The 16,719-nt window shown below is 45.3% G+C and overlaps 1 protein-coding gene across 3 annotated transcripts; it reads left to right on the forward strand.

Annotated features, from left to right (window-relative positions):
- The first annotated feature begins 276 nt into the window (after window positions 1-276).
- sel1l (SEL1L adaptor subunit of SYVN1 ubiquitin ligase) lies at window positions 277-16,517 on the forward strand. Of its 3 annotated transcripts, none has more exons than XM_062550353.1 (21): window positions 277-953; window positions 1,293-1,330; window positions 1,510-1,708; window positions 2,091-2,258; window positions 3,105-3,210; window positions 4,000-4,162; window positions 4,406-4,459; window positions 5,689-5,748; window positions 5,956-6,037; window positions 6,605-6,759; window positions 7,238-7,294; window positions 7,516-7,584; window positions 7,901-7,978; window positions 8,374-8,436; window positions 10,111-10,198; window positions 10,962-11,110; window positions 11,429-11,594; window positions 12,072-12,149; window positions 12,601-12,773; window positions 13,744-13,872; window positions 14,368-16,517. In XM_062550353.1, the coding sequence occupies exons 1-21, from the start codon at window positions 887-889 to the stop codon at window positions 14,584-14,586; spliced, it is 2,361 nt and encodes a 786-aa protein (XP_062406337.1). In that variant the 5' UTR covers window positions 277-886; the 3' UTR covers window positions 14,587-16,517. The 3 variants fall into 3 exon arrangements, with proteins under 3 accessions (XP_062406337.1, XP_062406338.1, XP_062406339.1); XM_062550354.1 differs by having other exon boundaries at window positions 12,075-12,149; XM_062550355.1 differs by having other exon boundaries at window positions 1,513-1,708.
- The last annotated feature ends 202 nt before the right edge of the window (window positions 16,518-16,719 follow it).

The following is a 16,719-nucleotide window of genomic DNA, read 5'->3' on the forward strand; positions in this document are numbered from 1 at the left end:
TTCATTTTCAGTAGCCTACTTGGTGTCAGAAAATAGCCCAATGCAAACAGAAACTTGTCGGTGTGCAATCCTCGCTGTCTAAAAAGTTTATGTAAATGTTTATGTAGGAGATTATGTTTTTGAAGGCGTTTCCAGAACTTCAGACGAGCTGTCGTGTACAATGCAACGCGTTCACAGGTATGCATTATAAGTCAATGTGTGTGCATACGCCATTGGACAAGAAGCCTTTAACCTCCTACTATTGGCTCCTATCTGTCATCGCGATTCGCGATTGGTCTATCGGAGGATTAGGAAATGGTGTGTGGAAGGGTTAGTGGCTGGTCAGCTATCTGAAACTAGAGCAAGACCTTTCGTGTCTGTTGGGGATGTTTATTTAAGTTTTACCGACAGGGCTGCGTTGAGGTGTCTGTTGTATGTTCAGTGCGGTACAGTTAATGTCAGAAGTCTGAGACCATCATATACAAAGCGAGCAAGCTTTTGTTTGCGAAACGATAATGCTAACTAGCGATAGCTAACTTGCTAGCTTGTTCAGTGTCTTGAGTCGTCAGGAGCGTTGTGTTGACTCCTACACACCAGCTACCTTGTGGATTAGTTCTTTGGCCTCGTAGCCAACATTTTACGAATGACAATGTCTTTGACATAGCCAACTAGTAATAACTATGTATGTGTGTAGAGACACTTGTGATGCAGGTTGTGTTTGGCCACTGGAACGCCAGGTATAGCTACTACCTCATGCGGAATAACTGTCGTAGCTAGCTAGCAGTAGCTAACGACTCCAATGGAATAGGTTATAAAAGTGAATGATCAGCTGATTGAGCTAACCAGCTAATCTATTTAGCTTGCTGTAGTTGTCCTCATTGTTAAAGGGCTTTGTGGATGTTCCGCAATGAAGGCGACGAGGATCTGTCAACTTCTATTTGTGGTCATATTTGTGTCTCTGGGAACAACAGCTGGTAAGTTGCATCGATTACCATACGAATAATACTGCAGAACATCTTTCTGTGTACCTAGACACAACAGCTATCCAGATGTCAAGTAGGCTGCCTCAATGCTTTAATAGTTAACCAACGATTTTTGAATAAGTGGGCTGTATAACTCTGTCTCGTCGTTCTTTCAGTAATGTAAGTAATCTCAACAGTGCCAGGAAAACAAAGTGGTAGACTGGAGTGCTAACGTTAGACTTTAAACCTTGTACACTATCTGTATCTCGCTTACAGTGCAAGCCCTCAGTAAATATGGAGATGCCTGTGTTTACAATATCTCCGTCTAAAGTGACTGTTCTGTGTCTGCAGATTTGCAAGCTGAAGAGAATGAAGTGCCAGACGTCAAGGTAAACAGCTAGTTAAGAGCGCAGTGGCACTAAATATTTGATGATATTATTCACTGTGCTGATATTTGCTGGTGGCCCGACTCCTTCACTGTATTGTATGCTAATTGTCATTTCAGTAGCACAAGACTTTGGTAATAGAACCTTGAAATACTTTGTCCCCCCCCCCCCCTTGACTACAGCAGAACATAGAGGAGAAGGAACAGGTGCCAGTAGGGGCCCATGTGGTTGCAGGCCAGTCCATTTACCCTCAGGAGCCAACCCCAACAGAGGAGCAGGCCCAGGAAGAGCAGGAGCATGGGAGGAGAGCAGCAGAGCTGGAGGTGGAGAAGGAGGACCTACCTGACCAGCCCCCCCCTCCCCAAATGAAACCCAAAGAGAGTAAGAGCTCAGGGGGGATATGTCTTGTTATGTCCTGCTTGGCTGTTTATTGTTGTTAGAGAATGTCCTCTGGTGTCAGTGATCTCTACATGGTGGTGGAGCACTGACACAGTTCATAGGGGGGGTTATCAGTTTTCCACTAAGTTGATCAGAGAGGAATGGTTAAGCTAATGTTAATGATGGTGTTCTTCCCGTGGCTCTCTTTATTTCACCCTCATTTCTCCCTCAGTGCAAGATCGTACATGCTACTGGCCTGTTTTTGTGACAGTTGTGCTTGGATGAGCTCGGAGTGCATTTGCCTGTTACCCACTGTATGAGTGTTCAGTTTGGTTTCATAATGTCATTTAGAAGCTCTCTGCTGTTTGTTTGTTCTTTTCTTCAGTTCCTGTGGTGATTGGGGGCACAGCCTCAGGGGAGCCCTGCATCTTCCCATTCCGCTTTTTGGGCAAGGAGTACAGCGACTGCACTACCGAGGGCCGCCGCGACGGCAGGCTGTGGTGTGCCACCACCTACGATTACGATCACGACAAGAAATGGGGCTTCTGTGAAAGTGAGTCTGTGTCTGTGTCTGTGTCTGTGTCTGTGTCTGTGTCTGTGTCTGTGTCTGTGTCTGTGTCTGTGTCTGTGTCTGAATGGAGTGTCTATTTGCATGAGTTGTCCTGAGAGAGACCAAGCGGTTTCCTATGTAAATAGATGAGTGTCCTGAGTGCCTGTGCACTTTAGTGGGCCATGTGTTGAGGATCATTGCTTTTGCGGTTGTGGTAGTGACAGTTGCTGTTGAACCTTGACAGATTCAAAAAATGTCTTGCCAAGTAACAAGTTGTACTGTACTAAAGTTGTACTTTATTGGTAACCCATGTAAATATTTATCATTTGCAGTGTTAGCATTGTTGGAACCCTTCTATTTCATTAGACAATTCATACCATTTGATACGCTTTTGATCAGTATGTCAGTATGGCCTCACTGTTATTTCTTCACCATTGTTATCATATCACGTATTGCTCATTGTTACACAATTCAGTCAACTTTCTTTGGTTGTGGCACATGGACACTGATTTATACAACAAAGGCTCTAGCGTTTATTCTTGCCTTTTGAGCATTTGCTCCAACTTACAGCTGATTAGCTAGAGCTTTGTGTTGGTGACTGGCGTTGTGAAATCTCTCGTGGATTTACAAACTAATCCACGGCAGGTGTAAACGGGGAGCAACTTCTCATGGTTCACTGATGGACCTGGGACTTAACACGCCACCGACACCCTGTTTTGATTAAAGCTCACCAGCGGCCAGCCATTCATTCATTCAGTGCTTTACCTCAGCCTGTCACTGTAAGTGTAAGATGGAAGCGAACCTGCCCACAAACTGTCTGTTAACCTTTGACCCCGTCACCCTTTTTAGCCGAGGAGCAAGCAGAACAGAGGCGGCAAGATGAGGAGGCCGAGGAACAGTATCAGTCTGCCGTCCGGATGATCAACAGCACCAACCGGAAGAGCCAGAAGAAAGAGTAAGCCCCCATATCCTGCCCCGATCCCTTCTTCATGCTGTGATTCTGTTAGCGATGTCCTACACGGCAGCCGTGGCCTACTGGTTAGGGCTTTGAGCTTGTAACCGGAGGGTTGCCAGTTCGATCTCCGACCAGTCCACGGCTGGAGTGCCCTTGAGCAAGGGACCTAACCCCTCACTGCTCCCCGAGCGGGGAGCGCCGTTGTTGGGCAGGTAGCTCACTGCTCTGGGTTAGTGTGTGCTTCACCTCACTGTGTATTCACTGTGTGCTGTGTGTGTTCACTAATTCACGATAAATGCAGAGACCAAATTTCCGTCACAGGATCAAAAAAGTATATATACTTATACTTATACAGGCAGCTCAGGGGTTCTACCCACACCATGCTCAGTGCCACAGCATGCTGGGTCTGCTGGGTCTGCTCCTCTGGGAATGTTTGAGGGACTCTTCTCTTCAGGTTCAGACAGTAGTCTCAACTGGATCTGTGTAGCATTTGTCCTTAAGGGTAATTTAGGGCCTCCAAGGTTAATGACCAGTGCTATTGTGATAGAGTGCTGAGCAGTTCTGTAGCCATTCCTCTCCAGATTGCAGGTGTATATTTGAGTGATCTTTGTATATGTCCTGTATGTGAATATCCAAAGATATGATGATGTAGGGAAATCTCTGTGACAAATCAGTGATATCATGACCGAATATAATGGTGCAAATGTAAATATCACCTCTTGAACATTCCTGTCTGTCCTGTTCTGTTCTGTTCTGTTCGTCACTATTCTCCTGTCATTTGGTCTCCAGGGCATTCGAGAGGCTGCTGAAGATCTCCGCCAAAGGTCACGTCAAAGCGACAGAGAAGGTGGCCTATGCCATGCTCTTTGGAGACTACATCCCCCAGAACGTCACTAAGGCCAAGGGTCTGTTTGAGAAGATTGCACTCGATGGATCCCCCAAAGCCCAAATGGTACATTTCCTTCATTTATTCGCACCCTATGACAGAGTTCACTTAAACAGAACTGGTAGTGAAAGTGCCTGCAGACACTGGTCTGTAAGTTGTGTAATGTAAAATGACTTAGTCAACAGCTGTGGTTGAAATTGTCTTCAGCGCAATGGGATTTTTCATAACTCGGTGTCTTTTCCCTGATCTAAAATGTAGGCCTTGTTGCTATTTTTTGGTGTCTGACTTCCATTTTTAATGTCCCATCAGGCTCTCGGCTTCCTGTATGCGGCAGGTCTGGGAGTGAACTCCAGTCAAGCGAAGGTAAGTGTTCTCTCTGGACTCTGAGGGGAGTAGTCTGGACAGTGGTCTGGTTTCAGCGTGAGCATGTCTGAAATAGATGCACTCTCCATTAGTCACAGATCACATTGACCAGCGGCAAGCGGCAGTTCGCTGTGGCTTGGCAGCAGAACGGTTGGAGTGGCTGCACTACGCTAGTGTCACACAGTTTGAGCGTCAAAAACTTGATTCAGCTTTCAAAGTGTAACGCGAGGCTCATCAACTGTCAGTTTAGATTAGATTAGATTCAACTTTATTGAGTACAAGTACAAAGACAACGAAATGCAGTTTAGACAATTGAACACAGACTGTTTGTGTAACTTAGGAACGGAATAGAGCTTATTGTGGTCTGAGCGTTGTGTTGCGCTTTAAACCCGGCACTTCATTATTACCTTGCAGCACCCACTGGACATTAAAGGGCCTGTGCTCACCAATCACTTTTTTTGCGCCCTTAACCTAATTTTCAGAGTGCTTTGGTCAAGCGTTTATTGTTGCTAGGTCTCGACTGTCGACTTGCTAGGTCTCGACTGTCGTCGAGAGAGAAGTGACATTGACGAGCCCAGCACTGTTTGCACAAAAAGTTGAGTTCAACTTTCAGCACTCCTCTGCAGAAAAAAAATGGTCAGCGCTAAGGGCTTTTTTCCCCCTCCGAGGGTGCTGAGCACTGTGAACGCTGAACTTCCTAAGTTTTGTCTAGCTGCTGTCGGTGCAAAAAGCTTGATTGGTGGACACGGGTCCAAAATGAAGATTTTGGTTCCATAGCGCTAAATCCTACACGTTAATTGTTCTCCAGGTAATTTCAGTGGAACTATATTTGGATTATTGCTGTTTAATTTATATTTACTCAATCAAAACAACGCAGCTACAATTTTATTTATATCAACTGAAATGCACAAATAAATAACATGACTTATTAATGTTTTTAAAAATGGAGCTATAGTGTTTTGGAACCAAACTCTTCCAGTATTCCTCAACTAACTTCCTGAACTGTTTTTAATACATACAAAATGCTCAGCCTCACATGGCCTTATGGTGGTTGATGTCAATAGGTTTTCATCTTAACAAATGTGTAGAAAAAATTGGTGATTTGTTTTTAAATGCAACCTGTAAAGCTGTAATTCTAAACACATTACATTGGTGATGATAATATACTGAGAACATTGTAAGATTGGATTTGAATCCTCTTTAACTGTTCTCTCATGATATGTTAACAGGCTTTGGTTTACTACACCTTTGGTGCCTTGGGTGGTAACCTGGTTGCCCACATGATTCTGGTACGTATGAAATGGCTCTCCCGCCGCATCTTTTCAGTCACCTCTGTGCAACCTGATCGTGGGCTGATATGCCACATTTAAAGGAAATGCATTCCAGGGCACCAACTAATGTGTGTGGAATGTAGAATGTGTGCGGTGTGTCATGTGATGCACTGTATGTCGTCTGCTGATCAGTGATGTGATTCTCCTTTTGGTGCTCCTGTGTAGGGCTACAGATACTTTGGTGGAGTCGGAGTGCCTCAAAGCTGCGAATCGGCTCTCACACACTACAGACTGGTGGCCAATCACGGTGAGATGCCTTTCTGTTCATCCATCCTTTGCCTCACTTCCTGTGGTCTATTGGGAGCCAATGAGGACACCAACAATTGCTAATGCATGTATTAGACAAAGTCAAACTGGACCTTTTTCTGACATACGTGTTTTTACATAGCTAGGCCAATTGTATTATGGCTATCACCACCATAATAAGCTCAATCTTTTAAGATCCATTAGTCTGGGGAGCCGGTGCTTTATTTCTACTGAACAAGAGACGTGATTAATGAGCATAGTTCAAATGGCTGGACTTTTGGATAGTCCTTCAACCAACCAGAAACAACGATCCAGGTGCGCCTGGTGGATAAGCCAGTTTGTGATTGGACCCAGCAAACGGGGGCAGGATACAGAGGAGATAGATGTGCAGGTTTCCAGTCTGAGCTGCAGGGCGAAATCCAAATCGCCAGCAGATCAGGCTGAGTTTACCTATTCCAAGGCCAACTTAATAATAACGAGGTTATAGCAAGTGAAATAAAACACTGAGCCGTTCGCACGTGTGGCGTCTCTCCTGCCTGATGGGATTGGTGGTTTTGTTCCTCCTCAGTGGCTAACGACGTCTCGCTGACGGGCGGCAGCGCCGTGCAGAGGATCCGTCTGCTGGACGAGGTGGAGAACCCCGGCTCCAGCAGCAGCATGCTGGAGGAGGACCTCATCCAGTACTACCAGTTCCTGGCCGAGAAGGGAGACGTCCAGGCCCAGGTGAGCCCTGCTGCTGCTGCTGCTCTGGGGCTTCTTTGTCAGCCTACACGAGTCACGCTTTGGGTGCCTCTCATTTGGTCTTTTATGCACCCTCCCTTCCTTCCTCGATCCTCGTCCTCTCTGATGTAGGTAAAGAATGATGGGGCGGCAACAATGGGATAGTCTATCCAGAGTTAGTTATAGATCAGTGGGAACGAGCCTAGAGGACCGAGGATCGAGGAGAGAGTTTGAGAGCCACCCTTTGTCCATAGAGAATAGTGTTCGAGACCAAGCATGCATATATGTGGGGGGGGGGGGGGGGGGGATCTGTAAAGGATAACGGATAGGAGAGGCAGGCACAATTCGTAGTTTGCACAGTGTCTGGCAGGTTAATCATCAACTTGTTGCTCTAGCAATAAGTTCTTATGTTTTTTTTTGTTGTTTTTTTTTCGTTTGAGGGGCAAAAGGAGTCGTTGTTTTATTGGTTTGTCATTTCCAGGTTGGACTGGGTCAGCTGCATCTTCATGGCGGTCGAGGAGTTGAGCAGAATCACCAGGTGAGCCATCACTTAGATCCACTGTTTTTAATCACTGCCATGAGTCTATTGCATGCTTTAAAAATCTCAGTTTGATTATCTGAACTGTTTTACAAGCAACATCAAGATCACAATTTGGCAACCTCCTTGTCTAAACTGTTTACCTGTTGAAATGACCCTCTACTTTGACCATAGTAATTGACCTGAAGTTAATTAGCTGGACTCTCTCCCTCTCTCTTCAGCGTGCCTATGACTACTTCAACCAAGCTGCCAATGCAGGAAACACCCATGCCATGGCCTTTTTAGGAAAGGTAAGCGAATACTGCATTGGCATTGTGCAGAGTTCATTACAAGGGACTACTTGAATTCCTGCACTGACTCCAACTATTGAACCTGTCTCTATGCATGTCATACTGTGTTCTTGTGCCTCTACGTATTTCTGTTACGCCCATTTTTTCCATGTGTTAAAATTCTCCCGTTCCACCTCATTTTGGTCACGTTCCCGTGGCTGGCTTCTCCAGTTGACATGCTGTTATGTGCTTTTAAGCTCATCCGTGATGAGCAGTGTGAGATTGCCAGCGTGTCTCTCTCTCTCTCTCATGCGTCTGCGTGTCTGTCTGACTTCAGATGTACTCCGAGGGGAGTGAGTTTGTGCCGCAGAACAACGAGACGGCGCTGCAGTACTTCAAAAAAGCCTCTGATCTGGTGAGTGTCTGGCGGCCCTGGCCCCGTTACAGTCCTTCCTCTCCACGCAGTGCAGCTGGCTGGCGGCTAACGCTATTTTCTGCCTTAGCTTATCGCTGTTTGCTCTTTCCTTTCCACCCTTCCTATCTCTCTCTCTCTCTCTCTCTCTCTCTCTCTCTCTCTCTCTCTTTTCTCTTTCCCTCTCATTTTAATTTTGGTGGGTTTGTGCTTTTGCTTTTTTATGACATCTTACTCATACTGATTGATTGAAGTTTCCCGCTGTTGTACATTGTAATAATGTGTCATTTAAAAAATCTAAATATCTCTCTTTCCATCTTTCTCTCTCTCTCTCTCTCTATCTATCTATCTCTTTCTTTCTCTGTGTGTGTGTGTGTGTGTGTCTCTCCCCCTCCTAGGGTAACCCGGTGGGACAGAGTGGTCTGGGAATGGCCTACCTGTATGGAAGAGGGGTCCCTGTGGTAAGCCAAAATGTCACACTCCTATACCTTCAACACTACGCCATTGTCTCCCCCTGTATCGGAAATTGTGTACAGTCCCATAAACCATATAATTATTACTTTTAATGAACATTGATAGACATGTGATAGACAAGGCTCATCAAGTCTTACAAGCGTTCTCTTACTTCCATTCCCTAACATGATGAGGTACTAGTGCAGTGCCTGTTCAAGCGTGCTATTCCTGCAGAATACCCGTAGCCCAATTACATGCCCGCGGGTAGGCCTGCTTTAAAAATAGGATAATGGGGACAAAACGTTATTCCAACTGAGCATTCAATAATGAATATTGAATATTATATTCTAACACTTTAGCCTATTTTATCTCCCTCAACAATGGAATTCTCTACTCTGATCGGCTGATGGGGTGGCCATTAACTTCGTATAACCTGCTACCTTTGAAGTAGTTCCAATGTGTTGCACGTATCACACTTGAATATTAATTCGGCAAACTCGTTGCGAATGAACGGTCACGTTGCATCCAAGCTGAAATACAGACATGCAGAACATAGTAACATTGTAGCATATGACGGAGGTGGATTGTAGCTAGTTGGATGCCATCTAGGCTATAAAAATAGCTATCTTTCAAAGTTAACGTTCATCAGAATCCTGGGATATGCCCGCTTGACAACGGGAGAGATAGAACTACTAACGAATGGCTTTTGGCCATAGCAACCAGCCATTTAGAACTGACGACTGGCCTTTGGCCATAGCAATCATCCATTTAGAACTAGTAACGGCAGTTTTGTCCTGCAAGTAGAAAGTTGATATGTGGCGGAAAGTAGTTCCACAATCAAGACAGTTTTAGCGATGTAAACGTTTACATTGTAATAGGAAATTAACACTACACAAGTGGCAACGGTGAGATAAATATACAGGTGATATCATGAATACAAACGGGAGATAAGTGTGGATAACGGCCTTCGAGGTCGACCGGTTCGATGGAAATAATGGCTAGGTGCTTCGCACGTCGCCGGAGTTCTGGACCTCCACCTAGCCATTATCTCCATCGAACCGGTCACCTCGTCGGCCGTTATCTCTTACATAAATGTACAGTGAGCAGAATTTATAGCATGGCTGCATGTCTCATTTTCTAGCTTAACAGCTGTTTTGCCAACAACATTAAACTTGGCACTGCATGTACTCGTGCCCGTAGGAAGACAAATGCCAAGTGTACAGACTTGACAGACAGACAGACAGACAGACAGACAGACAGACACAGACAGACAGACAGACAGACAGACAGACAGACAGACAGACAGACAGACAGACAGACAGACAGACAGACAGACAGACAGACAGACAGACAGACAGACAGACAGACAGACAGACAGACAGACAGACAGACAATAGATAAATGAATATGAGGAAGGATCAGTATGTTTGTGAGTATTATGGGCCCTTGCCCCTCACTGCGTACTAAACTTGAGATCTGATGATCATGAAACCACTTCGACTCGGTTGTTGAAACTAGTGAGCTAATAAGTGCAAATATATTAATGTGAGGGAAGCAGTCATGCAAGAGGGAGAGTGTTATTGCCAAGATAAATGAACAGGCAGCCATTTCTGCAGGCTTGATGCTGGGATCTCGTACGGGGGTAAACCAGGACACCTCTCTGTTTCTCTTTCTCCCTCCAGAATTATGAGCTGGCACACAAATACTTCCAGAAAGCTGCTGAACAAGGTTGGGTGGATGGACAGCTTCAACTAGGAACCATGTACTACAGTAAGTCTTGTGTTGTTTCCTCCGTGTATGCCTATGTGGGTGTTCTTTAAATGATGCTCTGCCATTGTTTATTCACCCCTCTCGCTTCACGATCTCTGTTTTGTCAGTGTTGTTTGTCCGCCTAATGGCCTGAAATTAGTAAATTTTTCATGCATTTGTTTTCCGGCGTTGCCAAGGAGATTGTTGCCCTGTGAAACGCCCACCAGTGTTCTGCTCTGAAATTGGAAGGAAAACAACAGCAGTTATGAAAGTTCAGTGCAGCGACAGATATTTGTTTAAGCTGCCTGTTCTGCTCCTATGTAGGCCAGGCAGTTTTTGGGGCCGTTTTTAGTATTATCAGTGTACAACCTGTTCCCCAACAGAGTCAAGAGTCTAATCTGATTTGCAGCGTTGGAAACTAGTCCCGTGTTCCATATTACATTAGAGAGAAGTCAGCAGGGAAATATGAAAGTGCGTTTCCATTCAGCCGCTGAAATGGGAAGGTCTATCTCAAATGCAGCGTGCTAAGATTGCAATGATCTGATAACGGCATGTGTAAAAAAAAAACCACACACTTTGACTTAGCCTACTGTAGTAGGCAACAGAAGCACAAATTCCACTTCTCCTTTCACACTTGCCTCTCTCTTTCCTCCCCTCTCTTTTGTTCCCCCTCTTCCCCCCTCTTCCCTCCTCTCCTCTCCTCTCCTCCTCTCCTCTCCTCCTATCCTCCCTCTCCCACCCTGACCACCATCTCTTCATGTGTGTGTGTGTGTGTGTTCCTCAGATGGCATTGGTGTGAAGCGAGACTACAAGCAGGCACTCAAGTACTTTAACCTGGCCTCCCAGGCTGGCCACATCCTGGCCTACTACAACCTGGCACAGATGCACGCCACCGGCACAGGGGTCATGAGGTCCTGCCCTACTGCTGTGGACGTGAGTGTTGTGTCCACAATCCATACACACACACACACACACACACATAAACACACACACTTTTACAGACCTATGTATTCTCATGTATCTGTCTATGCATACATTTTCAACATGCATATAAACAGGGTAGAAACATGCATATCCATATACTACCTCCTGCAGTTTAGTCTGTTGCTCCTGGTACCATTTGAAACATTCTAATTGTTATGTTTATATAGAGATACTTTTGTCCAAAGCAACTAACAATAGCATCCATAAACGATACACACTCGTCGTTTATGAACGTGTGTTTCTGTGTGTTTGTGTGTTTCTCTGCAGCTCTTCAAGAACGTGTGCGAGCGCGGGCGCTGGTCCGAGCGCCTGATGGCCGCCTACAGCTGCTTCAAGGACGGCGACCTGGACTCGGCGCTGGTGCAGTACCTGCTGCTGGCCGAGCAGGGCTACGAGGTCGCCCAGAGCAACGTTGCCTTCATCCTGGACCAAAGTCAGTCCCCATCCTCTTCCTCTTCCTCTTCCTCTCGTCTCCTCTATTTCACTTCTTCTCAGTCTCTCTCTCTTGCTGTTCTTCTCCTCTTCCACTAGGGGGAGCTGTTGGTATGCGACAGCACATTGTGCTGTATTGTACTCTGCTAATCTGACTCTTCACTGTATCAGTCATGTTGATAATTATAGCAGTGAAAAATAATTACAATGCAGAATAATTACATAAGAATCATTGTTGTTACAGTTATATAATTATTGATTACAGTTGCCATATTTTGCTGCAACTGATGCCCACACAACAACCCAAACTGTTAGTTGTGCAGTGTATTGCATTCGATTCTCAACTGTGTCAAGTTCTGAAAGCATACAGATATGCAATGCCTTGATAAATGACACAAATGATAAAGAACACATTTGAAACGGGTGGTTTTAGAGGACACTGTCTCACACTGCTTTTGTGTGTGTTTGGGTTTTCCAGCAGAGGGCTCGCGTATCTTCAGTGAGAACGAGACGTATCCACGCGCGCTACTCCACTGGACCAGAGCCGCTGTCCAGGGTCAGTGGTCAACACACACACACACACACACACACACACACACACACACACACACACACACACACACACACACACACACACACACGCTGCTCACAGGCCAAAACATGAACTGTGCTCACCAGCAGCATGGCACCAGTCTGAGGATGAGCTCTGCTAGCCCATTCATCATGACCGAGGAAGACCTGGAGCTTCAGCTTCCATTGGACAGATAGCTGCATTTGGCTCGCTGGAATAGCACGATTGGTTTGCCTATCGATCTCTAAATCGGTTAAGGCTCATTATTTTAGCGGTGTTGTGAATTCAGGAGCATCACTGGGGTCACTAAATAGTTGTAAGAATTTTGCACGGCCAAGATGATCACAGCTGTAGAATGAATCTTACTTTGAACCTCTGTTTTGACAGCCATGTATTATGTGTGTCTGTGTGTGTGTATGTGTGTGTGTGAGAGCAGGCTACACAGTGGCCCGTATCAAGCTGGGCGACTACCATTTCTATGGCTACGGTACGGATGTGGACTACGAGACTGCCGTCATGCACTACCGGCTGGCCTCGGAGCAGCAGAACAGTGCCCAGGCCATGTTCAACCTGGGCTACATGCACGAGAAGGGCCTGGGCATCAAACAGGTGAAGGACACGCACACACACACACACACACACACACACACACACACACACACTTCAATAATACACTGAATTCTGCTGAATGCTTCACAGCGTGTGTGTGTACTTGCGCGTACCAGTTCTCAATTTAATAGGAATGTGTCCTGATCTTCACATTCTCCACATACTGGCCCTCATTTATCAACCGAGCGTACAAACCAGCGTATATCTGAGCGCAGAAACCATCTTACTACGAGGCTCACGTGTGATTCATCAAACTTTCACTCCAATTCTAGCGTAAGAATAAACGCGTGTTGATAAATGTGGTGGCTGGAAACAAGCGGAATTTAAATATCACGCCCCTATATATACTCATTTTAATGGCCTCACCCCTAGAATTTATGACATGAAGGTGTATTATACGTCTAAAAGAGATCATTAGTGATCTCGAGCCACAGACACGTCCAGCTGATCCTTGTTAATTTTGACAGCTAGAAGCTGTCATCAAGGAAGGCGGGAAGCTAGAGCGATTCGCGCAACAGACTTTATTTTCGCAGAGAGAACGCATCATACTATAAATACATTCATTACAAAACCATACAACACTGAAATTTACCCTTTGAAAATGATTTAAAATATATAATTCATAAATGTTGCGTTTGCCAAAGAGAAAGTATAATCATCTCCTATGGCTATTCTAAGCCATCAAATGTGTCAATATAATATGCGATTTACTGCTGCACAGTGCTATGCCGCCTGAAAAGCTTGCGTATGCGAGTTCAGACGTGTTCAGACTAGACGTGAGATTTGAGCGTATAGCACCGATCACGTTCACATTGATAAATGCCATATTTTGCGCGGAAACAAGCGTACGCCTGTTTTACGCCTGTTTTTGGTCCAGGCACGTGTCATAAATGAGGGCCATTGTGTGTGTGACTTAACTTGAATGAAACAGACACCAGTGTAGGCTCTGACTCTGGTCTCTCTCTTGCAGGACATCCACCTGGCCAAGCGCTTCTACGACATGGCAGCTGAGGCCAGTCCTGATGCCCAGGTGCCCGTGTTCCTGGCACTGTGCAAGCTGGGAGTCGTCTACGCACTGCAGTACCTGCAGGATCTCAATGTACGCCACACACACACACACACACACACACACACACACAAACACAAACACAAACACAAACACAAACACACCCACACAAAGTGCTGAAGTGTTTACACTTGATGTGTACAAATAGAGCACAAACCTAACAATAATGAGTTTGTATATTATTATTTTTTTTATTATTTATTTTTATTTATATTTTTTCTCCTCCCCCTTTCAATCCCAATTTGTCTGTTCTTGGTCCTTCTCACACTTTCTCACACACACACTTTCCTCTCTTGCTCCATCTTTTTCTTCTCTCTTTCTACTCTCAATTCTCTCTCGCTCTCCTCTCTTCTCCTCTCTCTCTCTATCTATCTATCTATCTATTTATCTACCTATCGATCTCTCTCTCTCTCCTCTCTTTTCTCTTCTCTATCTCTCTCTCTCTCTCTCTCTCTCTCTATCTCTCTCTCTCTCTCTCTCTCTCTCTATCTCTCTCTCTCTCTCTCTCTCTCTCTCTCTCTCTCTCAGCTGAGGGATATGTTCACTCAGGTGGACCTGGACCAGCTGCTGGGCCCTGAGTGGGACCTGTACCTGATGACAGTCATCGCGCTGCTCCTGGGCACCGTCATCGCCTACCGCCAGAGGCAGCACCAGGCTCCTCCGCGCCCGCCTCCGGTGCCCCCGAGACCCGCCGAGCAGCCTGACCAGCCTGACCAGCCAGGGCCCGCCATGCCCGAGGAGCAGTGAGACACTACCCCCTCACCCCCTCACCCCTCAGACATCGCCACTAGGGGTGGGGGAGAGAGCGGGTCGAGGAGAGGGCGATGAGGAGCGCCAAGAGACTCAAATCAGAAGCTCCTCTCATCTGTTACCCCCCTCACTCTCCTAGGAAACTGCCCAATGCCGGACGGAGGTGACCATTAACTACGCATCACCCCCCCCCCCCCCTTCTTTGACTTATTCCTCCTGAGTTGATCCATCAATACCCCTCCCCAAGGCTTCTCCAGCACTTGCCCCACACAGCCCAGCCCTGGTCATCCCATAGCACTCCTCAGTTCTGCTTCACACAACAGTGGACAAAAGTGGACAGAGAAACTGAGAGACGAGATATAAACGAGTGTCCCTTTAACGCATCACGGTGTTCCCAGACAAAATCTCCCGTCTCCCCACGTGGGGTCAAGAGGTCATTCTCAAGATGACGCATGACAACGCCACGACACCACGAACCCTCCTAATCAGCCTCAAGACGGAACGCTGTCAACGAAAGGAATAGACTGAATGAAAGACGACAAAATGTCCGGTCTGCGCCTTCCCTTGTGGTCAGTTTAAAGCGCACTGTCCAGAGTGGTCAGGGAGAATGAGTAGGGTTTGCTTAGCGCTTGGGACACATAGAAGAAAATGAATGCTAATGAATGGGGAAAAAAAGAACGTTTTTAAATCGATTTTTGCCTGCCTGTTGATGTTTATTTCTGTTTTTTTCTCTGTAGCTTCCGTACATTTCTTGGCTAGCAATATGATTTATCATCACTTGTCTTCTGATATGAGGTCAACTGGAAGATGTCATCTATGTTGTGTATTTTCTTTTAAAAAAACAAAGCAACGAAAGACGTTGATGTTGACCGGCATGTTCTGTTGGAGAACATGCTCTTCAGGCACATATGTCCCATTCAGGAAAAGAACCAGAGGAACACTGTTGACAGCCCTTCAGCGGAATTTACCAGGGATGTTTGGGAGTAGCGTGTTGTTATTGATGTAAAAAATAAATCTGACAATAATTAATAATTGAGATTACAACTGTTTTTGTTTGTTTGTTTGTTTGTTTGTTTTTGTTTTTTTGTTTTTTTGCATGATGTTTCACAAACTTTACGTTGTCCTCTCTCTCAGACTATTCTCTCAATTGTAATGGCTGAATAGCCACCCAAAGTGGAAGGATGAAGTGGTTTGAGTGCAACTTCAGCTTGGTGATTCGGCTGCTGTTTGAAAAATAAGCTCAACCCCTTGCCAGCTACATACTTAATGCATCTGTGTCGGCTTTGTTTAAGTCCATTCTTTGACCGCTTTTAAGGGCCTTTGATTACTTAATGAAGCAATACCCTTGTGGAGAGCACTTGGTGAATTCTAATTTTCATTTATATATCAGTGCTTTGCAATATATTTAAAACAAACAAACAATGTGGATAGATTCATTCAGTGGTTAACACTATGTTTTTGGGAAGTTAACAACATGCTCAGACGCAATTGGACAAGGAACAAGGAAATATTATTTTAAATGTGTCTTGAGATGCTGGATGTAGCTTCTCTTCTTTGAGCGCATTTGGATTTTGTGTGAAATATTTGTGAGATGAGAGTTCATGTCAGTTCACAGGGCAATAGTAAATGTATCGACTTCTGATGGGAGGAAAATCCCTGAACCGAGAACTGATTTCTGGCTTTCACGTCTCTTTTTTTGACTCTTGCCTTCTCTATCCAGTAACGGATATGATGGACATCAGCATGGACATGTATGGTGATCTTCATTTCCTGCCCCTCATCAAGCTCATCAAGATCAATCTGTAGACAAAGTGGAAACTGCACAGTGGAAACTTGGTAGGAACCTGCACATAGAGTGGCTTAAAGACTTTCATTTTTACCCTGCCTAGTTTGTAAGGAAGAAATTAAAATGACCCTTGGCCACACAACAGAGGCATCAGTGTCTGTTTTTTTTTCTTCTTTTTTTTTTGTAAAAAGCTACAAAAGCTGCATATTGTATGAACATAGTGTGATAGTGCTCTTCCGTCATGGAATCTATGAACCAAAGATTCTAGGGCCCTTTAATGCCGCAGTACAATCTTTGTTATAAACCAGATGAGATGATCACATTTTTAATGGCATTGATCAATT

Source organism: Sardina pilchardus, chromosome 12, assembly GCF_963854185.1.
Source record: "Sardina pilchardus chromosome 12, fSarPil1.1, whole genome shotgun sequence".
Taxonomy (NCBI): domain Eukaryota; kingdom Metazoa; phylum Chordata; class Actinopteri; order Clupeiformes; family Clupeidae; genus Sardina; species Sardina pilchardus.